This window comes from Mesocricetus auratus, unplaced genomic scaffold (genome assembly GCF_017639785.1).
Source record: "Mesocricetus auratus isolate SY011 unplaced genomic scaffold, BCM_Maur_2.0 Super-Scaffold_100007, whole genome shotgun sequence".
NCBI classification, from domain to species: Eukaryota; Metazoa; Chordata; class Mammalia; order Rodentia; family Cricetidae; genus Mesocricetus; species Mesocricetus auratus.
This window is the reverse complement of record NW_024429191.1, coordinates 75,032,968-75,060,917: the sequence shown is the minus strand read 5'-3', so window position 1 is coordinate 75,060,917 and position 27,950 is coordinate 75,032,968. Positions and strand designations below refer to the sequence as shown.

The following is a 27,950-nucleotide window of genomic DNA, read 5'->3' as shown; positions in this document are numbered from 1 at the left end:
GAATAAATCTTAAAAAAAGGAAACCTTTAAAAAAAAAAAAAAGGAGGGACTGGGCAGTGGTGGTGCATGCCTTTAATCCCAGCACTCAGGAGGCAGAAGCAGTAAGATCACTGTTTGAGACCAGCCTGATCTACATAGAGTTCCAGGACAGCTAGGACTTACACAGAGAAACCCTGTCTCAAAAAATCAAAAATAAAGGATATGTACACACACACACACACACACACACACACACACACACACACACACACACACACACACACACACACACACACACCTTCTTGACCGTCACATTATCCTTGGTCTTGATCTTGATGGATTTGGCATCCTTCCTCTGGCCTTGAGCAGAAAGTCCTTGATTTCCTCAATTTTTTAAGGCATGGTGATGGGCGATTGTCACTGGTGACTGTACCTGGCTGTAGATTGTCTAGGGTTTAACTTCATTTCCCACATACCCAAAAAACTCACACTTTGGGTTTTTTTTTCGGGGGAGGCGGGGGGGGGGACTTGCTCTGTAGACCATGCTGGCCTTGAACACAGAGATCCAATGCTTCTGCCTCCTGAATGCTGGGGTTAAAGGTGTGCGCCACAGCTCTTTGGTGTGTGTGGGGGTGGTGTTTAATGAAATTTTTCTTTGACAGTTTCATACTTGTATATAGTGTATTCCTCTCTCTTTTTATCTCCCTTCCACTCCAGGTCCCTCTCTTACACTCAATGCTTTTTGTTTTACTTTGTGACTCTGAGTGAGTGTGTGTGTGTGTGTTCAGGAACCCACAGAGGTCAGGTTGTGAGGCTCCCAACATAGGTGCTGGGAACATAATCAGGCCTTTTGCAAGGGCACTTCATGCTCTTAGCCTCTCCCATTTCTATAGCCCTGGCTTCTTTTAGCCAGGACTGTGTGTGTGGCCGTAGGGTTGGAAGTATCTATTGAAGTTTGGTGGGCATTCCATTTGGTACACAGCTGAAAGCAGGCACTGCCCCTCCCCAAGAATCCATCAGTTGCCAAAAGTTAGCATGGAAAGCAGACAGTTGTGTTTTTGTTTTTTAATTTAGTTGACTTTTTATATGTATGGGTGTTTTTCCTACTCATTTGTCTGTGCACCATGTGTATACAGTGCCTGTGAAGTCCAGAATAGGGTGTTGGAACCCCTGGGTCTGGAGTTACAAATGGTTGTGAGCAGCCCCAAAGAATTTTCAACTTAAAAAATATATGTATGTTTTTTCTGTGCTGTGGTACTGGTGTGGAAATCAGGTTATGACTTGGAGTTGATTTTTCCCTTCTATCTTGTGGGTCCTGGAATTGAGTTCAGGTTGTTAGACAGGAAGTACCCTTAAGCAGCTGAGCCATCTTGCAAGGCTTCCAAGTAAGGTTTTTTGTTGTTGTTATTGTGTAATTTAGGCCTGCTTTTCCTTACATTCTTCATGATCTTCCTGCCTTAGCTTGTCAAATGTTGGGTTTTCAAGCCTGGCTTACTTCTATTTTCTGATAGCACCCAATTTAAAGTGTTATGTCTCCTTAGCTCCACCTCAGATAACCCAAATAAAGATAGTTTAAATGTGTTATTTAATGGCTATTTTGGGAGGTTTAGGGGTGGAAAAGGTCTCATTTAGCCTTGGCTGGCCTGGAACTTGATCTGTAGACTATTGTGGTCTCAAACTCAGAGATCTACCTGCCTCTGCCTCATAAGTGCTGGGATTAAAGGTGTCCATTTATGCTTTGCTTTTTTTGTTTGTTTGTTTGTTTTTTCAGAGACAGAGTTTCTCTGTGGCTTTGGAGGCTGTCCTTGGAACTCGCTCTTGTAGACCAGGCTGGTCTCCAACTCACAGAGATTCGCCTGCCTATGTCTCCCGAGTGCTGGCATTAAAGGCGTGCGCCACCAACGCCCGGCCATGCTCTGCTTTTAAAGAGATTTATTTTTAGGTAGGTAGGTAGGAATGTGTGTGTGTGCTCAAGCGCGCACGCGCATGCACGGAGTTCAGATGTCCTAGGAGGCCAGAAGAAGGTATCAGATTTCCATGGAATTGGAGTTGGAGTTACAGGCAGTTAAGAGCCATCTGATGTGGGTGCTGGGAACCAAGCTTGGGTCTTCTTCAAGAGCAACAGGAGCTCTTCCACGGTACTGTCACTCCAACTCCTGTATTTTCTTTCTTGACATTCTTTCTTATTTGCCAATGTCTTAATTCACTGATAGAATTCTTAATTTAGTTTGAGAATGCAGTCTCCATAGCTCAATGGTAGAGTACTTTGCTAGTATATGTGAGGTGCTGGGTTCATTCCCCAACACTGGTGGAAAAAATGTCTGCTTCTTGTTCTGTGTGTTTTCATTATTTCTTTTCATAACGTCTGCCTTGCAAAACCACTGAATTGTATTTTGCTTTAAGCTTGTTCTTTTTTTTTTTTTTTTTTTTTTTTTTTTTTTGGTTTTACGAGACAGGGTTTCTCTGTATTGTTTTGGAGGCTGTCGGTCCAGCCCGGCCTCGAACTCACAGAGATCCGCCTGCCTCTGCCTCCCGAGTGCTTGGATTAAAGGCGTGCGCCATCACTATCCCGGCCCTTTTTTTTAATCTTTACATTTTTTATTTGTTTACTTATTTTTGAGATAGGCTCTCAATGTAGCCCAGGATGATTTCAATCTTACTATGGAGCTTAAAATATTCTAGAACTTCTGATGGTCCTGTCTCTGCCTCCTAAGTACTCCTGTTCTTAGTGTGCCTCCACCCTTGACTTGTTTTTTTTTTAAGACAGTCTCATGTAGCCCTAGCGGGCCGCAAAGTCACAATGCATCTGAGTCTAATCTTAAACTCCTTCCTAATCTACCTCCTGAGTGCTAGAATCGCAAGCATGTACTATCATGCCTGGCTATTTAGTGTTTATTTGTGTGTGTGTGTGTGTGTGTGTGTGTGTGTGTGTGTGTGAACAGGTTCACATATGTGAGCAGATGCATGTGTTCATGGAGGTCAAAGTTCAACCTCAGATATCATTCCTCAGGTGCTATCTATTTTTCTTTTTTTTAAGAGTTTAAATTAGAGCTGAGCATGATGGTACATTCCTTTAATCCCAGCATTTAGGAAATGGAAGAAGCAGGCAGATTCCCGAGTTCAGGACCAACTTGGTCTACGGAGCAGTTTCATGACAACCAGAGCTACACCGAGAAACTCTGAACCCTGTCTTGAAAAACAAACAGCAACTCATCCCCCCTTCCAAGAAAAAAACAAACCAAAAAGAGTTTCAATTAGACTTCACCAGCTGGCCAAGAAGCCCTGGGTGTCTCCTCATCCCTACTTCCCCAGCACTCGTGTAACAAAGACCACCTCAAGCACAGGTTCTGAGAATGGAGTACAATCCTGTTTGCTCAGTCCACACTTTCTGACTGACTCATCTCCCTAGACCCATGTTTAGTTTTTATAGAAAAGAATGAGGTCTCTAAGTAGGCCGGATAGTGACAGTTTTATGTAGTATATAAGAACGCCATTTAAAAATATGACGTGTTTTAAATTTGATAGAGCATCTGTTTTTATTCTTCTCATTCTGAAGAAAAGAGTACATCAAAGATTAGGAGTATTCTTATTCTTATTATTTATTATAATATCCAACATGTTTTTATTTCTGTATTAAATTTTACTTTAAAATAAAAGCCAGAGGCACTTTCTCTCATATTTTCCCTAATCTGAATCTTTACAGCATGGTATTAAACTAAACAGTCTGTGCTTTGTATTGTGTCTATACTATTGGTAATGTTATTTATTCATGTTAAATCTGAAATGTTAAAATATTTTAATAAAAGCAAAAATATAATTACAAATGATTCTCATTTTGTTGTGATTTATAAGAGAATAGATCTCAATTAATTGCTTGTGTGACAGTAGTAGCAGCATTGTATTCACTTTGTAGTCAGCACCTAGTTCATTTCCTGGCAGAGCAGAAAATAAATATTTGAAGGCTGAGCATAGAGATCAGTAGGGAGGGCTTGCCTATTATATCCAAGGCCCTGTGTTCTATTCTCAGTACTGAAGAAAAGAAAGAAAGAAATGAAGGAGTTGGAGAGATAGCTCAAGGCTTAAGAGCACAGACTGATCTTCAAGAGAACCCACCACATTCAATTCTTAACACCCACATGGCTACTCAAAACCATCTGTAATTCTAATTCCAGGGTATCTGACACCGTCTTTTGGAGTCTGAAGGTGCCAGGTATAAATGGTGCACAAACATGCATCCCTAAAATCACCTATATACATTAAAAACATTTATTTATTTATTTATTATTTTTGGTTTTTCGAGACAGGGTTTCTCTGTGGCTTTGGAGGCTGTCCTGGAACTAGCTCTTGTAGACCAGGCTGGTCTTGAAGTCAAAGAAATCCGCCTGCCTCTGCCTCCCAAATGTTAAATACAATTTTTACAAAAAAGGAAAGAAAGAAAGAAAAAATTATTGACTAAACTTGTGAAGGAATGATAGCAAAAGGGCAGTTGTTTCATGAAACAGCCTCTGAGGATAATTTAATGGGATTTATCTAAATTTGTGTTTTTTCCTTAAGGCTACTGATGCCCGGAGAGCTTTTCCTTGCTGGGATGAGCCTGCTATTAAAGCAACTTTTGATATCTCGCTGGTTGTTCCTAAAGACAGAGTTGCTTTATCAAACATGGTATGTATGTGCTAATCAACTCTTAATAGTCTTTGGTGTGTTTGCTTTGTTTATTAAATAGAATAATGTGAAATCACCTAGCATAATGCTTACTACATAAAAGAAGCGTTAATACACTATTAGTTTGCTTTAATTTGAGTAAGTCTTGTTTTCCTTAGTTGCTTTGTGATTGTTTTTCTCCTCAAGGAAGAACTTCTCTGTTAGAGCCACTGACAAGATTTTACTTTTTATTTTGTTTTTGAGTCGGGGTCCACTGTATTCAAGACTGTCCTGGTATTTATTTTGTAGCCCAAACTGGGTGTTAGGATTATGTCTATGAGCCACCATGCCCAGATTTCCCACTTTTCAAAATTGAAAGACGTAAGTAAGGCACACCTTATGTATTACTTGAAATAAGAGTATTGGCTTTCTCATTAAATGCTAGAAGTGATAGCTATACAAAAAAGCATATTTAGATTTTTGACTGATTGTATTTTTTTTTGTTTTGTTTTTTTCGAGACAGGGTTTCTCTATCGTTTTGGAGGCTGTCCTGGAACTCCCTCATGTAGACCAGGCTGGCCTCGAACTCACAGAGATCCACCTGCCTCTGCCTCCCAAGTGCTGGGATTAAAGGCGTGCGCCACCAACGCCCAGCTGATTGTTTTTTTTAAAATATGCTATCTTTACTATTATTGATAAGATAAGCTTTCATTTCTTAAACAGTATTGTCTAAGACCACCTTGTTTAAGATGCATAGTAACCAAGAGCTTGGACTCTGGCTGTAAAGAACTAGCATGGTGACTCATGCTTGTAATCCCAGCACTTGGGAGATTGAAACAGAAAGATTGCTGCAAGTTCAGGACCAACCTGGACAACATAGTGAGTTTCAGGCCAACTGGACTACATAGTAAGACCCTTTCCCAGAAGTCAAAAGTGAACAAACAAAACATCTAGTTTTTGCCTACTTACTGATGGAGAAAATTCCATAGAAAATACCATTTTCTAAGCTGGGCAGTGGTGGCACACACCTCTAGTCCCAGCACTTGGGAGGCAGAGGCAGCTGGTCTACAAGAGCTAGTTCCAGGACAGCCTCCAAAGCCACAGAGAAACCCTGTCTTGAACCCCCCCTCCCCAACAAAAGAAAAAGAAAATACCATTTTCTTCAAGATATTCCTAGAGAGTAATGCAGTAAAAAGAATGTTCATTTACATTTTAATATTAGTAAATTTAAGGTCTGTTTCTTTTCTTTTGATTTTTCAAGATAAGGCTTCTCTGTGTAGCCCTGGCTAAGGAACTCAGAGATCTGCCTGCTTCTGCCTCTTGAATGCTGGGACTAAAGGTGTGCATCACCACTGCCCTGCTGAGGAAAAAGAACTTTATCAGATCATTTTCCTCTTAAGAGGAAAGATCTTCATCACATAAAAACACTGATGAACTGGGATTAAAATAAGCCATTCTAAGAAAGGGAAAGGGAAAAATTCAAGCCTATAGTTTTTGCCTACCATTCACTCTAAAATAACAATATAAATCTCCTTAAAATTTCTTTGTTTTTGTTTTATGTTTTTATTTTTTCTTTAAGAATGTAATTGACCGGAAACCATATCCTGATGATGAAAATTTAGTAGAAGTGAAGTTTGCTCGCACACCTGTTATGTCTACGTATCTGGTGGCATTTGTTGTGGGTGAATATGACTTTGTAGAAACAAGGTCAAAAGACGGTGTGTGTGTCCGTGTTTACACCCCAGTTGGCAAAGCAGAGCAAGGAAAATTTGCACTAGAGGTAAATGTCCTTGAAGAGGATTGTTCCAACAGTCCATAACTCCAGGTTGGGGAATCTACATTTCTGATCAATTATTAATACAGTTATTTGTGACTTAATTGGAAAGTTGTTTGATACTTTTATTTTACTTTTATTAGGATTTTGGATATTCCAACCTTGATGTTGGATTAACATTTTATAAGATAATGATCTAGAAAATAGGAACTTGGAGGCTGGGAGTGTGGTAGAGTGTGTGTTTATCAGTGCATAAAGTCATGGGTTCAAATCTCTGGCTCTGGATAAAAGAGAAATATAAAAACAGATTTTTGTTTTTCTGTGGAATTGCCATGAAAATATATAGGTATATTGTTCACACCAAGTTACAAATGGGTTAGAGTTTGGCCAGTGATACAAAATTTGTGGCCAATGCAGTCTTCAAAGGAATTAGGGCTCCCTGGGATTTTTAGACGCTTATGATAGTTTGGCTTAAAACAGGTGTCCTTTGTGGATTTCTATGTGATTCATAATAAAGTATTCATAGGATGTTTCTGTTTGTTTATACTTTTAGGTTGCTGCTAAAACCTTGCCTTTTTATAAAGACTACTTCAATGTTCCTTATCCTCTACCTAAAATTGATCTCATTGCTATTGCTGACTTTGCAGCTGGTAAAGTAAATTTCATTTTATTGCTGAATTGTATGCCTTTATTTGAATTTTGTGATTTTTGAGGAAAAGTATGCATATGTATCAATAAATGTTTATATTTATTTTATGAAGGTGCCATGGAGAACTGGGGCCTTGTTACTTATAGGTATGTTAATGACACATTACCCTGCCCAATTTCAAATCACTGATTGCATCCTCTTCATAGTTGAGTGCTTTTGCTTTATGCTCTAGGGTACATTTTTCTTCCTCTTCTGAGTGTCATGAATATTTGAAGCTTGCTGATGGACTTCCCTTCCTGGTACTACTATTTGAAGATACAATATTTTTAAAGGGAGCATTTGGTACTAGTACCATCTTTAGTTGTGTTTTTGGCTGTTTCTTTTTTGGTGCGGTTCCTTCTCTGCAGTTACACAGCTATTACCCAACTTGAAGAGCCTCCCTGATTCTGTGTTTTGTAGGCAGATTTTTACATGTCTGTCAGCACAACACAAACATGTGGGCTACATAATTTCTGAGGCTGAGTCTATAAACAATTTTTCCTTCCACTTTCGGTTGCCTTTTAGGTAAGCTAAGCTTTGCATAGCCTGCTCCATGTCCTTTTTGGGACTTTAGAATGTCTTCTGCTGCTGCTCCCATATGTCTTCCTAGTCAGCAGACCGCACACGGATAAACTTGTATGTCTTTGATCTTTTGTTGGACAAAGTCTACCAATGTAGTCTTCAGTCTTCCTGGACCCTAGTAATCTTACAAATGTCAAGAAAACATTTTCTTGATATTGCTAACACCTAACAAAAAGACATCTGACTTGCTGCCCGAGCTTCCTTCACTTCTGTATGCCTGCTTTTATTGAAATGCTTTTACTATTTCACTTTTTTTTTTTTAAATACAGGGAGACTGCATTGCTTATTGATCCAAAAAACTCCTGTTCTTCATCACGCCAGTGGGTTGCTCTGGTTGTGGGACATGAACTCGCCCATCAATGGTTTGGAAATCTTGTTACTATGGTATTTAATATTTTTAAGTGCTCAAATATATCCATCTATGTCCTACTGCACATAATTTTGACCTTACTGTTTCATACTTGGCTATGATACTGTGCTAAAGAATTGGATGATAGAAACATTTTATTTTAAGCTGGACGGTGGTGGCACACACCTTTAGTCCCAGCCCTTGGGAGACAGAGGCCGGCAGATCTCTGAGTTTGAGGCCAGCGTGATCTACAGTTACAGGACAGTCAGGGCTACCTAGGGAACCCTGTCTCAGAAAACAAAACAAACATTTTCTTCTAAAAGGTCTATTTTGCAGAAACACTTAGCAATACTTGCCCAACATGCTTAAGGCCTTAGGTTGCCTAGCATAGAAAGGGGTGAGGGAAGAGAGGAGAGATTTGTGAGAACAGTGATGAGCCCATGTTTGTTTAACAGGAAATACTTTTTAAAGTTCTACAATTCGTTTGCAAATAGGGAATGTTAAAATACTAATTTTGGTGAGAGAAAACTTTGTCTTAGACAAAGAGGAACGAATTGTGCAGTGAGAGTCCTGGCTAACTATAGTTTGCTGAATTATTTCTGTTAGGTAGTTTGCCAGTTGAAAAGAAAATTTTAAATGCAATTTACCTTTATTAAGTTAAAATGGTTGTTTAGAGTCACTGTGGTTGCCTAAAATAAGATGAAGTTTGATGAAATAAAAGCTTTTTAAAAATCTGCCGAATAAAGTTGTATTTAAATCCAGCTAATTGGAGTTTTCAGTTACCATATGTATTTTCTACCTGCTAATCCTGATGTTTCACCTTTAGTATAAATAAAATTCTATCTGTGGGAACTAATTATGTTAGTGTTTTGAAATACAGAATTTAATGAACAGATACCTGTGTAGTGAAAGAATTATGATAATGTATGACCAGAAGTAAATTTTAGCAGAAGGACTATATGCTTATTGTTTTGAAGTAACTTTTTACTGTGCCTATATAACTAACTGTCTTTATTAGATGCCAGTTCCAAAGATTTGGTGTTCAGTAGCTTTGAACCAGGGGCTTACTAATACTTAAATGGCACAACCTTTATTATTTAAAATTAAAAATATTTGATCTTTTCAAACTGTGTAAGTGCCCTTTTATTATTCAACAAAAGTTCTATCTTAGGTTTATATACTACTTTCCTAAGAGATTTAATCAACTTCAGTGAAAATTTAAACTGTTCTGTTCTTTTAAAAAAAAATGGTTCCTAATTTTTTTCATCGGTTACCCATTAGTTTTAATTATACAGAGAATTCCTTATTAGTTTCTGTGATTAAACCCATATAGACAAGACCTCACATACTTAATAGTGTTACCCCTGTATAAAGGGAATAACAAAGTTTAATGTTTCTAGACCAGCATAGCTGTTACATAGCTGTTAATTTCTGTTGTCATTTCAACATGGTAAACTGGGACCCCCCTCCCCCTCAAATGGTGTCTTACTGGTTACTGATTTTATTCTTACTATGCATTCTCATTAACAGATGTGAATTTTCTGTTTCATAAATACTTAAATATCATTTTTTAGCACTTCCTGCCATGACATTTCTGTTAAATTTATACAATCCTTATAAGGCTATACTATTTTTCTATTTATTTAGAAATAGAAACTGAAGTCACTGTTTCTCCTAGTCATTGTGTGAATAATTTTCAAGTTTCTCATTTGGCCCTGATAACTGTGTGTGTGTGTGTTTTTTTTTTTTTTTTTTTTTTGAGAAATACTTGGCTGTAAGCAGCACTCAGTTTTCTGCCCAACTTGATGCCCAGTTTATTGAACTTAATAAATTGTTCTCACTGGGCGGTGAGTTGGGGAGAATTAGTGAGACTCATTCTTTACTAAATACTTTTTTTTTTCTCTTCGCACTCCTCTTTGATTTTTGTTGTTGTTTTGTGGTATTTTTGTTTGTTTGTTTTGAGAAAGGGTCTCACTGTGTAGCCCTGGCTAGCCTAGAACTTACTGTGTAAACTTTAGCTGCCTATCTGTGCCTCCTAAGTGCTGGCATTAAGGTACTGTGCCTGACCAAAAGCTTGTTCTTTGTGGTAGGGCCAGGTAACAAGGGTTCACTTTGTAACTCAAACAAATGATCCTCCCAAGTTCTGACATTATAAGAGTATACCCTAATAGGGGCGAGAGAGATGGCTCAGCAGTCTAGAGAACCCAAGGCTCAATTCCTAACACCCGCATGGCAGTTCACAACTGCTGTAACTCTAGTTCCAGAGGATCAAACACCCTCAAATAAACATACATGCAGGCAAAACCCAGTGCACTTGAGATAAAAATATATGAACTGAAAAAGATAAACTGGTTTGTGGGGCTTTGTTGTTGTTTTTGCACGGTGAGGTTTTATGTCTGGCTTCACCATTGTTTGTGTGCTCTGTTTTCCTTTTCTGTACAGTCAGACTCTACCTTCCTCTTTTTTACTTCTGGCAGTAAGAAGTTCCTTATCCGTGTTATCACCAGTTGGCATTTCTTTTATTCTTCTTTCTTTTCTCAAATATGAGTTCTGTACTAGCTGGTTTCTGTTGAATTCCAAGTATAATAGAAGGGAGACATGTTTCTCAAATAATGGAATGACTGTTATTTTCCTTCCTTCACTTGTTTCTGCCTTTTTCTTTTTAGGAATGGTGGACTCATCTGTGGTTGAATGAAGGCTTCGCATCCTGGATTGAATATCTTTGTGTAGACCATTGCTTTCCAGAGTACGATATCTGGACTCAGTTTGTTTCTGCAGATTATACTCGTGCCCAGGAACTTGACGCCTTAGATAACAGCCATCCTATTGAAGTGAGCTATACTTTCCAACTGTTTTAGTGGAATAAGTAATTTATTTCATCATAAGATGCTTAGGATTCTGAAATGAAAACAAAACTACATGGGTGATTTCCCCTGGATGATTTATTTATTTTTAGCTCATGTTTCCATACTTGAAACTGATAAGAATAAGGTCTAAATAACATTTCTCTTTAAGGTAGGGAATAAATTTGTCTTTGTAGAGGCAAAAGCTATGGGCATCTTTTTTTTTTTTTTTAAATGAGAAAACCTCGTATGTTGAACAATACTCTAACTGGTCAACAACCATTCTGGACATAGTTCAGTATCATCAATACACAGTGTGCTTGTCTAGTTTTTGGCCTGTCCTTACCCCTTGGAGTTTCTTAGTTTTTAAACTTCATCAATTAGTAATAGATTGTGGGGTGTATATATATATATTTTTTTTTGTTGTTGTTGTTTTGTTTATTTCTTTTTTGGGTTTTTTCAAGACAGGGATTTCCTCATGTAGCTCTGGCTGTCTTGTAACTCACTCTGTAGACAAGGCTGGACTCCCAAGCTCAACCACTTGCTTCTGCTTCCCAAGTACTAGGATTAAAGATATGCGCTGTCACGCCTGGCTTTGTTTCGCTTATTATTTTTTTATGTTGGTGTGAACACATGCTAGTGTGTGTGTGTGTGTGTGTGTGTGTGTGTGTGTGTGTGTGTGTGTATTAGAAGACAACTTTTGAGAGTTGGTTCTCTCCTTCCACTGGTCAGGCTTGTGTGCTTAGCCCTTTTACTGGACCATCTTAAAAAATTATTTTATGTACATTGGTGTTTTGCCTGTGTGTGTGTCTGCATGAGGGTGTCAGATTTTGGAGTTACAGACAGTTGTGAGCTGCCATGCTGGGAATTGAACCTGCGTTCTCTAGAAAAGTAGCAGGTTCTCTCAACCACTGAGCCATCTCTCCAGCCCCCATTTGCTGGTTTTTGAGATAAAATTTTGCTTTTGTGACTCTGGCTAGCCTAAAATTCACTATATAGCTTAGGCTAGCCTGAAAGTCATAGGTGATTTTCGTGTATATGCCTCCTAAGAGCTAATAGGTGTACTACTGTACATGGGTAGCTCTTGTAAGTTATTAATTTTGCATCCAAAGAACTGGCATCATAATCCTGTTTGTATTTTGCCATTGTTCTAAACCTGTGGTTGTCAACCTTCCTAATCCTGACACCCTCTAATATAGTCTTCATGTTGTGGTAACTGCCAACCATACTTATTTTTTTACTACTTCATATCAGTGTAAGTATCTGATATGTAGGATAGCTGATATGCAAACCCTGTGAAAGGGTCACTTGACCCTCCAAAAAGGGGGTCTGTTGAGAACAGCTATTCTAAATCTTTATAATTTTTCGAAGAAATCTTCATCATGATGTTTTTTCCAGACACATTCAAGAATGAATGGAACTTTAACAGCTTGCCTTCCATTAAAGGAGAGTCAGGGTTAAAAACCTAAGCTGGGAACTGCAACAGGGATTATGCTATATATTCTGTTTTGTTTAAGTTACTCTTACTTTTTGAGCATTGCCATATGCTTTTATGACTAAGTTAAAGGCAGAGGAATATTAGAATTAGAAGGGTTTTCCTAGAAAGCTTTTTATGTAATTCAGGGTTACAGGCTGTCTGCTTCCTGTCCTAACCCTGAATCACACTGTCTGCCAGGTCAGTGTGGGCCATCCGTCTGAGGTTGATGAGATATTTGATGCCATATCGTATAGCAAAGGTGCATCTGTTATCCGAATGCTACATGACTACATCGGCGATAAGGTAAAAAAAAATAGTAGTTCTTCTACTCCTGAAATCATAATTTTAAAGCATGTACAAAATTTTGTCTTGATTTTTTTAAATTAAATTTCTAGAAATTTAATTAATTTTTTCTTCTCATATTGGTTGAGTTTCCTAGAAGAATGATATGCAAGTTAAGATGTTTGTAGTAAGAATGGGAAGCTGGTATAGAACTTAAAAGCAGTTGGGCATGTAGTCCCAGCACTAGAGAAGCAAGCAGATCTCTGTGAGTTTAAGATCAGCTTGGTCTATATAGCTATTTCCAGGCCAGCAGCCAAGGCTACATAGTGATACCCTGTCTGTAATAGTAAATATTTCGTTGATGTAACAAAACACCATGACCAAGACAGTTTGTAGAAAGAAGCATTTAATGAGGCTTATAGTCCATCACCATTATGGGGAAGCATGGCGGCAAGCAGGCAGGGCACTGGAGCTTTACCTAAGAACTCTCTCTCCTCTCTCCCCTCTCTCCTCTCCCTCCCTCCCTCTCCCTCTCCCTCTCTCTCCCTCCCTCTCTTTCTCTCTCTCCCTCTCTCTCTCTCTCTCCCTCCCTCTCTCTCTCTCCTCTCCCTCTCTCTCCCTCCCTCTCTCTCTCTCTCCCTCCCTCTCCCTCTCTCTCTCCCTCTCTCTCTCTCTCTCCTCTCTCTCTCTCTCCTCTCTCCCTCTCTCCCTCTCTCCCTCTCTCCCTCTCTCCCTCTCTCTCTCTCTCTCTCTCTCTCTCTCTCTCTCTCTCTCTCTCTCTCTCTCTCTCTCTCTCTCTCTCTCTCTCTTTCTTTCTTTCTTTCTTTCTTTATAGCCCTGGTTGTCCTGGAACTACTCTGTAGACCCAACTGACCTCAAACGAAGAGATCTGTCTGCCTCTGCCTCCCAAGTGCTGGGATGCACTACTACTTCCGGTTCCATTGAGTACATTTACTTTTGACTAATGTGCATATCTACACTATAAATTGAGGTCTGACTCACATGAATTTAAAAATTGTATTTTTTCAGGATTTTAAGAAAGGAATGAACATGTATTTAACCAAGTTCCAACAAAAGAATGCTGCCACAGGTAATTTTGCTTTTTCTTTTTGTTTTAGTTTTTACCTTTATCCTTGCTTTCCTCTTATTGTCATGCTGGAGATCTACCAGACTGAGCTGCACCCTGACCTCAAAGATAATATATAATGACTTGAGATAGAAATACAGATAAAGCCAGGCGGTGGTGGCGCACGCCTTTAATCCCAGCACTCGGAGGCAGAGGCAGGCGGAACTCTGTGAGTTCGAGGCCGGGCTGGACTGACAGCCTCTAAAACAATACAGAGAAACCCTATCTCGTAAAACCAAAAAAAAAAAAAGAAATACAGATAAAGCTTGGGTTTGATTCCCCAACACCAAACAAGAGGGTGATGGAGATAAAATGGTATCATTCTACATAGAAAGGGTCATTTTATGATGAGTCATTTGGAGATCACAGACTACACTTTGAAAAGCAAAAGGCTGCTTATGAAATATAGTTAGCATTCCTATATGCTTGTATGACCATGAATGGTTTTCATCCTCTTGCAAAAATTTTATTGCTGTCTTTCCTCATTGTTATTCCCCAAGTACATGACTTTGTGATCTATTAAGATTTCGTATTGCCTACTAACCCAGTACTTGTAGATTTGCTCTATTCCATCTTTTTTTGGGAGGGAGGTGAGAGGTAAACAGGTTCGAGACAGGGTTTCTCTTTGTAGCCCTGACTGTCCTGGAACTAGCTTTATAGACCAGGCTGGCCTTGAACTCCAGAGATCTGCCTGCCTATGGCTCCCAAGTGCTGGGATTAAAGGCATGCACCATTTCTTAAGATAAGGCGGAAGCTACTTCTCACAAGCATTGTGCTACTCTCTATTATATTATTATATTTCCTTCATGTTGAAATCGATACTGTGTAAGCGAGTATGTGTGTTCATGCCCGCACGTGCCATGCCCAGCAACATTGAATATATATTTTAACATGGATGTAAGGGCTTTAAGTTTGTCAATGAATGTTTAATGAGCTTAAGCATATGTTTGTGACTTTGTTTCTGTTTCTTTTTGTTTGAACTTATCTGTTTGTCTTACTTATGATAATTTTTAATTTTCTTGACCAGAATGATTAAGTTCATCTGAGAATAAAAGTCCAGTTGTTTTCTGTGTTTGAAGTGTGTATGCACATACTTGCAAGCAAAAGTGAAGGGTCAGTTTTGAGTATCTTCCTCCATTGCTCTCTACTTTTTTTTTTTTGAGAAAGGATCTCTCACTGAACTTTACTTATTAGGCTAGTCTGGCTAGGCAACAAGTAGAACCCCTGCCTCTGCTTCTCTAGCACTGGGAGCTTATAACCTTGCTCCTCCCCCCCCCTTTTTTTTTTAAGACAGGGTCTCCCTACATAGTCTAGTTGTCCTGGAACTCACTATGTAGATGAGGCTGGCCTCAAACTCAGACAGATCCTCATGCCTCTGCCTCTCAAGTGCTGGGATCAGGGCATGTGCCACTACCTCCCGACCCCAATTTTTTATGTAGGTGCTAGAGATCTGAACTGAGGACATCATGCTGGTATGGCAAGAACTTCACCAAGTGAGTCCCCAGGAATACTCGTTACAGTAAATTTACTTAGTTATAGTGTTGTAGGTTGGGCATTTGTTTGTCCCACTGTGTGACAAACAAAATAGTTGATAAGCCATGAAATGTTAAGAGTTAAATGAATTTTCTGATTTAGAAAATAAACATTTCAGGTTACTGTTTTCATTTACCTTCTAGAGGATCTCTGGGAAAGTTTGGAAAATGCCAGTGGTAAACCTATAGCAGCTGTGATGAATACCTGGACCAAACAAATGGGATTTCCTCTCATTTATGTGGAAGCGGAACAGGTAAACTTGCATAGCCTGGTGTGGTGTGTCCCCTATAATTTCTGTTCTCAGGTGAGACAGAAGGAATCATGAATTGGAGGCCAGCCTAGCTAGACAGTTTGAAAAAAACAAAAAAGAACATTAGCACACAGGATAATTGTTTTTTCTCTGAGGATTTAAATCCTCAAAACTGTTAAGCTTATTAATGATCACACTTAATGCAAACTACTACATGAGTACGTGGTACCTGTTCTTTTTTTCCTTTAGGCTCAGCACCCTTATAGACTTTAGTAGCCTGTAGGTGTAGTGGTGCACACCTTTCATCCCAGCACTTGGGAAGCAGAGGTAGACAGATTTCTTCTGAGTCTTAGTCCAGCCTGGTTTACATAGTAAGTTCCAGGACAGCCAGAACTACATAGCGAGACTTTGCCTTGGGGCGGGGGACTAGACTTCAGTAAACACATGAGTTAAAAAAAGAACAGTAATTCTCCACTTTCCAGTACTATTAAAATTCATTTTACTTTTCTTCTATCCAGATATTTTCAAGGTCTTCCTCTCTTTGTTTTTATTAGTTTTTGTCTATATGCCTAGCCAGTGAGCATGTAGAAAGTCTCCCTCCCCCCCCCCCCTTTTTTTTTGAAACATCATCAGTATGCAGTCCTAGCTGGCCCCAATCTCTTAAATTCTAGAATGCATAATATCCATAACTCATAATACCTCTTTTTAAAAAATTATTTTATTGTAAGTTTTTGTTTTGTTCTTTTTTTGAGATGGGGTTTCTCTGTGCAACAGTCCTAGCTCTCCTGAAACTTACTCTGTAGACCAGACTCGCCTTGAACTCACTGAGATCCTCCTACCTCTGCTTCCTGAGTGCTGGGATTAAAGGCATGCAGCACCACCACCCAGCCCGACCTTTTCTTTCTTATTTATTTGCTTGCTTGTTTTTTCTTTTTTTTGTTTGTTTTGTTTTTGGAAGTATGATCCTCCTATGTAGCCCTGGCTGGCCTCAGATTTCCAGAGATCTGCCTACCTTTTCTTCTTTAGTAATGACACTATGCCTGAACTTCATTTCTGTTTCTTGTGTTTAGTTTAATTACGAAGATCACTTTTAGTCTAGGCTTACATTTGATTTAAGTGAACTCAAACCTGTTAGTATTGAATATAGTTGAAGTTTTTCCTTGGTGGGAGTTGAATGCATAATGTAGATGTGCGTGTCTTTGTGTGCCAGTGCAGGTGGTGAAGAATGGAGGTTAGTGATCTGTCCACCGTGGTTTTCTGACAGGGTCTCTCACTAGAACCTGGGATTTGACAGTTTGACTAGGTTGACTGGTCAGCAAGCTCCAGGGATCTGCTATTTCTACCTTGCAGACACTAGGATTGTAAGTGTTCATTATCACACCCCAGTTTTTTCATGAATGCTAGGGGTTGAACTCAGGTTCTAGTGCTTGCAAAGAAAGCTTTATACTAAATTGTCATCTCACCCAAAGTCCCTCCCCAACTCACAGAGATCCACCTGCCTCTGCCTCTCGAGTGCTGGGATTAGAGAGGTGAGCCACCAACGCCTGGCCCAAAGTATTTTTTAAACATAAACATTATTGCTTTTGGTTTTCTAGTTATTTGCAGTCACCCTCGCCTTTACATTTGTGTTTTATTACAAAATGTGTGCTTTAAAACAAGATAATTGTTTCTCTTTTATATATCTAACAAGCAGCATTCTAAGAATTAAATTCTGAATATTAAATCTACCTGTTAATCTTGTAAAGTGGGAAAAACTAACATAATCTTTCTCTATAAAGAATAATATAATTTTGTTTGTTGTGTACACTTTGGGGGAAGTGGAGCAGGCTCAGGCTCATTTTAGACTCACTGTGTAGCATATTCAAGACAACCTAGAAGTCCTACCCCTTTGCCTCCCACTCCCAAGAGCTGGGATTGTTGGTGGGTATTGGCATTCTGCCTTTTTGTTGTGTATACTTTTAAAGACAAATAATTTGCTGTTAGGAATTTCTCTCATCTGAGGATTCATATACATAGAAATTTGTCTTTCATTTGAAAAGCTTTATTATTTAAATTTATTTTATATATATATTGAGTAGCTGGTCTCTAGGGCATTTAAACAGGCCCTTTTATTTATTTTTCTTCTGAGGTCTAAATGAAAAGGATTGATTTGTTTAAATTTACTCTTTGACAGTTTCACATACAATGTATCTTGTATTCCCAGAACTCTTTCCAACACATCCCATTCCCGCCCTCATGTCCTTTTTTATATAACTCACTGCATGCGCATGGGTGTAGGGGCCAGCCTCTGGAGCATGAACAACCTTCCAGAGGCCACATGTCTGAAGAAAACTGATACCCCCTACCCCAAAGCAGCTGCTGATCAGCCAGGGGAAGGCTCATGATCTCCTCCCTCAAGAGTGACTTTTTTCCTATTCTATAGTATCCTCATTATATCACATAAGACATTTGTTTTTATTGGTTCCCCATCTACACTGTCACAGAAACACCCCTCCCCAAAATCACCATTGTTATTATAGCCTTTACTTTGCTTCTCTGTAGGTAGAAGATGACAGAGTGCTGAGGCTGTCTCAAAAGAAGTTCTGTGCCAGTGGACCATATGTTGGTATGCAAATACGCTATAAGAGGGAGCTGATCAATAAATTTGGGGAGGGGGGGAGAGAGCTGTGATTGACATGCAAAGCAAGCTTATTTCTAATTTAAATTTTAAAAATCAAAATAGATTGGTTGGTTGGTTGATTGATTGATTGATTGATTGATTGATTGATTTGGGTTCCTTGCTAGTGTTTTTCAAATTAAGAATAAATTATACCGTGTTCTTTATTATTTGTTTAGTTACACTTTGAACTTAATTTGTTTTATTTATTTTATGTGATGTGTGTGCCTGCTTGTCTGTGCACCAATTATGTACAGGTACCTAAGGAGGCCAGAAGAGGGCATCAGATCCCCTAAAATTGTTAGACACTGTGTTAGGTGCTAGGAATTGAACCCATGTTCTCTGGAAATGCAGCCAGTGCTTTTAACTGCTGAACAGTCTCTCTAGTCCCAGTCTTTAAAATTTTGTGTCTCTCATTGAAAATGAGTGAAAAAGGATTGTAATACCTAAGAAATGATATCTTTAGTCTTACTCTCTCAAGAATTACTGTTACCTTTTTCTTTTCTTTTTTTTTTGAGTTATTGGGAGTAATAAGTATTAAGTCCAGCAATGATTGTCTTTACTTACTAGTCACTAGATAGAGTTGGTTCATACTTCACTTTCTCAACATCTTTACAAGTAGAGAGTAGTATTTTTCTTTTACATATACAAAAGCTAAGGTATGGCTAGGTTAGGTAAATTGCTCAAAGTCAGCTGATATGAGAAATTTAATCCTAGCACTCGGGAGGCAGAGGCAGGCGGATCTCTGTGAGTTCGAGGCTGGGCTGGACCGATAGCCTCCAAAACAATACAGAGAAACGGTCTCGAAAAACCAAAAAAAAAAAAAAAAAAAAACCAGTGGAAATTCAAATAAGGTAGTTGAAATCCCTGCATTTGCTATCTCAACTGCTACCTTCTCAGATAATTCCTCTTGTCATTAAGCTCCTTTTACCTTTAAATTTTTACTCAGGAAATTATATTTTAATGGAAGAAATTAAGTTTCCTTTCCTTTAAAAATAGTAATCTCAGTAGAATCCCCTGTGACCTAAACAATATAGGCAACATAAAACCTGGAGTATCTCAGTGGTGGGGTTTGAGTTGTGATTTAACATATGTTTGTTTGAGACTGGGTTTCACTGTCTGTCCCTGGGTGTCCTGGAACTCACTTTGTAGACCAAGCTAGTCTCTAGCTCACCAAGATCCTCCTGCCTCTGCCTTCCAAGTAACACCATCTCTGGTTGTGACTTAAGCTTTTTCCCAAGACAGGAGGCTTACTTAAATGTTGATTGTATGCCTTTTGTTGTTTTTTGAGACAGGGTTTCTCTCAGCCTCTTGGAGGCTTTCCTGGAACTTGCTTTGTGGACCAGGCTGGTCTGGAACTCACAGAGATTCACCTGCCTCTGCCTCCCGAGTGCTAAACTAAAAGCATGTGCCACCTTGTGATTGTGTGCCTTCTTTAAATAGCTCTGTTAATGCACTAATACAGAGTCTGATTTGCTGTTTGCTGTCTGATACAGCATTTTACTTTTCAAATGCTTTGGCTTTTAGATGTGTCTCCTCGGTGTTGAAATACTGTCCCAGTGTAGTAATGTGAGCCCTTTAAGGAAAACACCTTAGAGCACTCACTGCTCAGATTTAACAACAGAGTCATTGTTGTCTTTATTGCACTGCTTGAGTTAATTATTCTCTTTGAGACAACTGTGATTCTGATAGTAACTTATCTTTTCCTTTGCACTAATATTACTTAGGTCACCTAGAAGCATAATGTAAGGCTGTGGTTATAACACTGGCAGTGCTCTGTCTACCTTACCAACTGTTTCTTTTCTTCTTTTTGTTTTTGAAGACAGGGTTTCTCTGTAGCTTTTGAACCTGTCCTGGAACTTTCTTTGTAGACCAGGCTGGCTTAGAACTCAGAGAGATCTGCCTGCCTCTGGCCCCTGAGTGCTGGGATTAGAGGTATGTGCCGCCACCATCCAGTTTTTACCTGTCTTTTCTTTTCTCTTCTTTTTTTTGGTTTTTCAAGACAGGATTTCTCTGTGGCTTTGGAGGCTGTCCTGGAACTCGCTCTGTAGACCAGGCTGGCCTCAAACTCACAGAGATCCGCCTGCCTCTGCCTCCCGAGTACTGGGATTAAAGACGTGCGCCACCACCGTCCAGCTTTCATCTGTTCCTTTAAGTGTAACCTTGTCTTTAAATTTTCTGTTCTCTTCTTGTTTAGGTGAAGACTGTCCTCAGTGGATGGTTCCTATCACAATCTCAACTAGTGAAGATCCCAACCAAGCTAAACTAAAAATACTAATGGATAAGCCAGAGATGAATGTAGTCTTGAAAAATATCAAACCAGACCAATGGGTAAAGGTGAGTTGAGAATGACATACTGTTTTTATCTTATCTGAAACAATTACTTCTTTTACTATGCTTTCTGTGGCTATCTCTGAATTGTATTCTTTCAATTTAGACTAATCCTTTCAGAGAATAAGAAGCAAAGACTGAAGTGAGAGAAGGAAAGTTAAGAGTTGACTGCATTGGTCATGTATACCTGTAACACAGAACCTGTTAGGCTGAGACAGGAGGTTAGTGTTTGAGGCTAGCCTAGGCTAGTGAGTCTCTGTTTCAGAAAGGGAAATGAAGATGTAAATAGTAGACTGTGCGTAGAACAAACTGCCCTTCTATTCTAAAAAACCAAGAGTAATGGCAAGCACTTTTAATCCCAGCCCTTGGGAGGCAGAGGCAGTTGGATCTCTGAGTTCAGTTTACAGAGTGAGTTCCAGGACAGCTAGGGCTACACAGAGAAACCCTTGCCTAAAAAAGCCAAATAAACAAACAAATCAACTGCCCAGCCGGGTGGTCGTTGTGCACTCGGTTTGAGACAAGCCTAGTCTACAAGAGCTAGTTCCAGGATAGCTTCCAAAGCCACAGAGAAGCCTGCCCCGGAAAAACATACATACATACATACATACATACATACATACATACATACATACTGCCCCTGCTCTCCTTTTTTTTTTTTTTTTTTCTTTTTGGTTTTTCAAAACAGGGTTTCTCTGTATTGTTTTGGAGGCTGTCCTGAACTCACTCTGTAGACCAGGCTGACCTCGAACTCACAGAGATCCACCCAGCTCTGCCCTCCCTTTCTAATGTGTTAGCCTCAGTACTGTATTGTCTTTCTATAACTGTACTCAAGAGATCAGAAATACATAAAAATCAGTTTGTCACTGAAATAGGAAATTCTTTTAGCTACTGCTGTAAAATTGTTTTAGAAAAATACTAGTTAGGGGCTAGGTGGTGGTGGTGCATGCATTTGATCCCCACACTTGAGAGACAGAGGCAGGTGGATCTCTGTAAGTTTGAGGCCAGCCTGATCTACAAAGCCCAGGGCTACACAGAGAAACATGTCCCAAAAAACAAAGCAAAACAAAAGATCAGTAGGTAAGTATTGTTTTTCATTATTTTATACTTTGTAATACAATTTTTTGCTTCTTATAGGTTATCTCAAAATTATAGTTACTAAAAAGTGACCATTTAACTATTAATATTTAAAATGTACTCTAGAATGAAATATTAACATGAAAGTTTCTTATAAATTAGAAGTTATATATACTGTTTCTAATTAAATACATAAAGATGTGATTCTTTTTTGGGGGGGGGTTTCGAGACAGGGTTTCTCTGTGGCTTTGGAGGCTGTCCTGGCAATAGCTCTTGTAGACCAGACCAGCCTCGAACTCACAGAGATCCGCCTGCCTCTGCCTCCCAAGTGCTGGGATTAAAGGCGTGCGCCACCAACGCCCGGCAAAGATGTGATTCTTACAGTAAGGTAATAAGACTCAAAATAATAATTGAATTTGAATTGTTTGGTTATAATCAGGGTGGTGGTGACCCATACTTTTAATCCCAACACTTGGGAGGCAGAGCCAAGTGGATCTCTGTGAGTTTGAGGCCAACCTGGTCTACAGAGTAAGTTCCAGGACAGCCAGAACTACACAGAGAAACCCTCTTTAGAAAAACAAAACAAAAACATTTTAATTATTTATACAAATGTATACAATATCTTTCTTTTTATGATTCAATTTCTATGTGCATTGGTATTTTTCCTTCATGTATGTCTGTATGAGGTGTCGGATCTTGGAGTTAAGACAGTTGTGAGCTGCCATGTGGGTGTTGGGAACTGAACTTGGTCCTCTGGAAAAGCAGCCAGTGCTCTTAACCACTGAGCCATTTCTTATAGTAAACTTTATAATTTCATTTTATGTATATTCTTTTGTTTGCTTATTTGTTTTTCAAGGCAGGACTTAGCTCAGTGAGAAAATACTTGCTTAGTATTCAGGAATTCATATGTTTGATCACTGTCACAAACCCTCTCAAAAAAACAAAAAAAAACCCTGGTTTGATTTTTTGTTTGTTTGATTGTTTGTTTTGTTTTTTGAGTTTTTTGGTTTTTGGTTTTTTTTTTTTTTTTATGCGAGGTCTTACTGTTTAGCTCTGGCTGTCCTAGAACTCATTCTGTAGACCAGATTGGTCACTATGCCCACCCCAAAAAAAAACTTTTTAAAAATGGAGTGTCTGGCGGCGGTGGTGGTACACACCTTTAGTTCTAGCACTTGGGAGACAGAGGCAGGTGGATCTCTGTGAGTTCGAGACCAGCCTGGTCTACAGAGTGAGTTCCAGACAGCCTCCAAAGCCACAGAGAAACCCTGTCTCGGGGGGAAAAAATGGAGTGTATGAGCCAGGTGTTGGTGGCCCACGCCTTTAATCCCAGCACTCTGTAGGCAGAAGCAGGCAGATCTCTGTAAGTTGGAGGCCAGCCTGGTCTACAGAGTGAGTTCCAGGACAGCCTCCAAAACAATACAGAGAAACCCTGTCTCAAAATACCAAAAAAAAAAAAAAAAAAAAAAAAATGGAGTGTCTGACCGAGTCTGGTAGTGCTCACCTTTAACCCCAGCACTCTGTAGGCAGAGGCAGGCGGATCTCTTGGTTTGAATCCCTGTCTCCAAAGAGAAGTCAGGTGAAAGGAAGTGGTTAATGCTATATATTGGCTCTTTTCAGCTAAATCTGGGAACAGTTGGGTTTTATCGGACCCAGTACAGCTCTGCCATGTTGGAAAGTTTATTACCAGGCATCCGTGACCTTTCTCTGCCCCCAGTGGATCGACTTGGATTACAGAATGACCTCTTTTCTCTGGTGAGCATCTCACACTTAAGTCACATGATGCATTTTGTTGGTTAAAGGGTCCTGTTTCTCCTGGAGTATATAAAGCATAATTAGAAGAATATGGTTCTTCCTGAATGTTGCCACATTTAGGACTACAGCAAATGGATAATGTTATTAATTAACGTGACAATATTATACCTGTGTCATTTGCCAGAAGCAAATTCCATTTAATGTTTCTAAGCCATTTTTAAAAACTATCTTTGTTTAAGCTATCCTTTGTAAGGGAAAAAGTCCATTCTTTTCAAAACAAGTGGATATGAGTCATGAAGAAATTTCCCTACTGATTCTTTTTTTAAGATTTATTTATTTATTACATATACAGTGTTCTGCCTACATACCAGAAGAGGGTACCAGATTGAGTTGTAGATGGTTGTGAGCCACCATGTGGTTGCTGGGAATTGAACTCAGGACCCCTGAAAAAACAGTCAATGCTCTTAACCTCTGAGCTATCTCTCCAGCCCCCCTACTGATTTTTTAAAAAACTAATTCAGAGTGATTTTATGTTTTTCTGTACTTTGGTAGGAAAGCCAGAATGTTTTAATAGTATGTTACTACTCACATTAAAGCATATCAGCCTCAGAATTATATACATATTTGACTTTGTTCTAGGAAGGATTTAAAGCAGCAAAATTTGTATTTTGTCTTTATGATTCCAGCAGGTTAGGTAATTTCAGGACGTCTTTGCCTGTGGTAAAATTGTCATTCTTTCTAGCATTTTTAAAAATTGGACCTGAAATCTCCTTGCCCTCTGTGATTACTGATTGGATGCCTTCTTTGCATAATTTCAGATTAGCATTGATGGACAAATCCTCCCATCTGTTGATCTCACTGCCACGGGAGACCTGTCCCATGAAAGCAGGCTGTTTGTGCAGTTGGCTGATAGAACAGAAGTTCTTTTTCCAGCTCTTATTAGTCAGTGCTGAAAGCAAGCACTCTGAATTCATAGCCTTCCCATCCCTGTTCTTTTAGAAGTGAGTAAAGGAGAGGCTCAAGTTGACATAGTTTGCAGGTTCAGCCCCGAAAGAGCCTTTGTCAAGAATCGGAGCCCCAACTCTTCTTGCAACTTTTCTGAAAGTCTAAAAAGTTTGGAAACATTAAAGTGTTGCCCCAGAAACTGAGTAGAAATAAGAAGTTAACTGTTTTTTTTTTCTCAGATTATGAGGTGTAATGTAATTTTTAAGGAGTTCTTTTACAAATAGCAAAAGAATAAATAAAAGATTTTGTCATGATAGGATTTTTATTCTAATAGTATTCTGAACTTACTTAGCCTCATTTCCTTAAACCCAAAAAATTACTAGCAGTAGATAATGGCAAAGTACATGTTTGTTTTCTTTCGTCTTGTTTGAAGGCTGGGCTAATTTGTGTTTTTTCCTATCCCAGGCTCGAGCTGGAATCATTAGCACTGTAGAGGTTCTAAAAGTCATGGAGGCTTTTGTGAATGAGCCCAATTATACTGTATGGAGCGACCTGAGCTGTAACCTGGGGATTCTTTCAACCCTCTTGTCCCACACAGACTTCTATGATGAGATCCAGGACTTTGTGATAGATGTCTTTTCACCTATAGGAGAGAGACTGGGCTGGGACCCCAAACCTGGAGAAGGTAATGAATGAGTGTACTGTATGGGGAAGAATCTCTCTGAAATGGGTCCTTTTCCTTTGCTTGTGATTAGCGGTCAGCAGCAGAATTTCTGTACCCAGATGTTACTGTATATTCAGTTAGCCAGAAACTACATCTTCTGAACCTGCTGGTGAGTTGTCACACCAGCAACAAACAACCCAAGTAGCATGGAACCCATAAAGACTGTCCTGCCTCAGCTTGAATCATCACACCTGGCATCACTTATCTTTCCAAAATAAATTGTTTTCTATGTGTATGTTCCATGATTATGTCTATAATCATGTACCTTTTTTTAAACTGTCACTTAAATGTTGAGAATGGTGATTTGTAGCTGTAAATACAATTATCTGTTGCCATCTGCTCACTAGATAAGGTATTTTCTCCTGACTAATCTTAATCTAGGAGTTTTTTTTTTTTCTAGTACTGGTTTTAAACTCAGGGGCCTAGCCTGTTCTAAACTCTGTAGTGGGTTATTATCAGATCATGAATCTGAGAATCTTGTAATAAGAACAATAATAGTAGCAAATACTAAAAAAAAAAAAAAAAGAAAGCAGCAAATACTTGGCACTGTTTTTCCTTTATTGATTCAACTAATACTTAGATAGCTAGTAAAAGTCAGGTGTCATTTTAGATGCTGGTGTAAAGAGGAGCAAAGCACTGTCCTGTATAGCTTACACTCTAGTGGGGAAACATAGCAAACAAATTGTATTATGGTGGTAGGAAGTATTACAAAGAAAAATAAAACTAGACAGTGTGAATAAGGAGTACTAACCCAGTATTTTATAAAATAGTTGAGGAAAATCTTCACTAATAGTTGATCTTTAAGCATAAATGAAGAATTGAACAAGAGGTTCAAGAATAGAGAAAAACATGGTCCAGACTAGAGGGACTAGCAAGTGACAAGAATCTGAAGTAAGAGTCTGCTGGAGTGTTCAAAGAAGTAGCTGGTGTGATGGCTCACACCTTTAATCCCAGTACTCGGAGGCAGAGGCAGGGAGAATCTCTGTGAGTTCAAGACCAGCCTGGTCTAGAAAGCAAGTTCCAGGACAGCCTCCAAAGCCACAGAGAAACCCTGTCTTGAAAAACCAAAAACCAAAAAGGCTTGAATATGGTTGTCCACACCACTAATTCTTGGGAGGTAGAGGCAGGAGGCTTGGGAGTCATCCTCAGCTTCATAGAGAAGCCGAGGTCACCTTTGTCCATGTGAGACTCAGAGAGAAGAGAGTGAAGAATCACAAAGAAACTAGTGGCTAGTGAGAAGGAGAGCCAGGAGAAAGTATCGTGTCCCAGAACTTATCTTGACAACTCTTTGAAAAGAATTCTGTTGACAACAGGAGTAGATTTGAGGATGTGGAATTGCAACATTTTTCTATTGTTGAAAATAATGCAAGAGTATATAGTCTTTGAAAGGTTCCCAGGGGAAAAGAAATAGTAGTACTGAAAATGTATGTGTTACAAGAGAAGGTGAAAGGTTACTGCTGGTGTAGCAACTAAGTAACTGAGAGGGGTTAGCTTCATGGAGGAACATCCGTATAGAGTAACGGGGCAGTAGGAAGGAAGTGAGCACATGCTGCTTGGTTGCTGGATGTTACACTTGTCTTTAAAAATAGTATTATGTGAAACCTTTGATTAAAAAAGAATACAGGGAGGAGAATGCCTTTGTTTTATAGCTATACAGACGGGGAAATTAAAGAGCAAAGCTACGAAATATGGCTTTGTCCTGCAACACCAGTCAGTAACAGAGTTCCAGTAAAGGCTAGGGCGGCAACTCAGCTCTGTTTCTAAGAGTTAACACCTGAAGACCTAAGTTCAAGCCCCAAAACCCATGTAAAATAGATAAGTGTGGTGACACACACTTGTAATCCCAGCACTAAGGAGATGAAAACAGACAGATCTCTGGGGCTTGCTGGCTCTTAGTCTCTCACTGGTGAGCTCCATTCTAGTGAGAAATTATGTCATAAAAAGTGAGGTGGCGGCCGGGCGTTGGTGGCGCACGCCTTTAATCCCAGCACTCGGGAGGCAGAGACAGGTGGATCACTGTGAGTTCGAGACCAGCCTGGTCTACCGAGTGAGTTCCAGGACTACGGAGAAACCCTGTCTCGAAAAACCAAAAAAATAAAAAAATAAAAAAATAAAAATAAAAAAGTGAGGTGGCCCTGTGAGTTCGAGGCCGGGCTGGCTGGACCGACAGCCTCCAAAACAATACAGAGAAACCCTGTCTCGTAAAACAACAAAAACAACAACAACAACAAAAAAGTGAGGTGGCCAAGATTGGCAGTACACTGCTAATCTCAACAATTTGGAGGCATAGGCAGGTGGATCTCTGTGAGTTCTTGACCAGCCAGGGCAAAGTAATGAGACCCTGTGTCCAAAACAAAAAGAAAAGATGGGTGAAAGGCCCTTAAGGAACAACACCTTAGGATGACCTCTGCTCGCCACATGTATGGACACACATGTATGTATTTACATGTACACACACAAAAAGCCGTCACAGGAACTAGAGAGCTGGCTCAGCAGTTTACGAGCACTTACAGCTCTTGAAAGGACCAGGTTCACCAACATGGAGGCTCACGACGTTATGTCTGTAGTTCCAGTTGAAGGGAATCCAACCCCTGTTCTGATCTGAGCTTTAGCCCCAAATAAAAGTTTTGTTTTTTTTTCCAGCCCTTGGGTTGATCCATGCTCTACCACAAAGCTATATTCCCAGACCTTACATGGAAGCTTTTACCTATAATGGCAGTGATACTGAATTAGGTGTGGGTGCTTATTGGTAATTTTGCATGTCATTGGAGAATGAATTCACTGGATTTTCATTTTAAAATCTAAGGTTTCGCTGGGCATTGATGGTACATGCCTTTGATCCCAGCACTCAGAAAGCAGAGGCAGGCGGATCTCTGTGAGTTCAAGGCCAGCCTGGTCTACAGAGCGAGTTCCAGGACAGACACTAAAGCTACACAGAGAAACC

The 27,950-nt window shown here is 39.4% G+C and overlaps 1 protein-coding gene across 3 annotated transcripts in view; it reads left to right on the top strand.

Moving 5' to 3' along the window:
- Positions 1-27,950, top strand: part of Npepps (aminopeptidase puromycin sensitive) — a 76,221-nt gene that overhangs the window by 34,210 nt on the left and 14,061 nt on the right. For 2 of the 3 annotated variants that reach the window (XM_040749594.1, XM_040749596.1), the window contains 13 exons: positions 4,534-4,641; positions 6,200-6,400; positions 6,948-7,044; positions 7,156-7,189; positions 7,934-8,048; positions 10,680-10,844; positions 12,532-12,636; positions 13,645-13,705; positions 15,418-15,527; positions 18,066-18,129; positions 20,378-20,517; positions 23,203-23,337; positions 24,748-24,967. In XM_040749594.1, coding sequence (XP_040605528.1) covers positions 4,534-4,641; positions 6,200-6,400; positions 6,948-7,044; positions 7,156-7,189; positions 7,934-8,048; positions 10,680-10,844; positions 12,532-12,636; positions 13,645-13,705; positions 15,418-15,527; positions 18,066-18,129; positions 20,378-20,517; positions 23,203-23,337; positions 24,748-24,967 — 1,555 coding nt within the window. The remainder of the gene's footprint in view (positions 1-4,533; positions 4,642-6,199; positions 6,401-6,947; positions 7,045-7,155; positions 7,190-7,933; positions 8,049-10,679; positions 10,845-12,531; positions 12,637-13,644; positions 13,706-15,417; positions 15,528-18,065; positions 18,130-20,377; positions 20,518-23,202; positions 23,338-24,747; positions 24,968-27,950) is intronic. The other variant, XM_040749595.1, reaches the window with a different exon arrangement.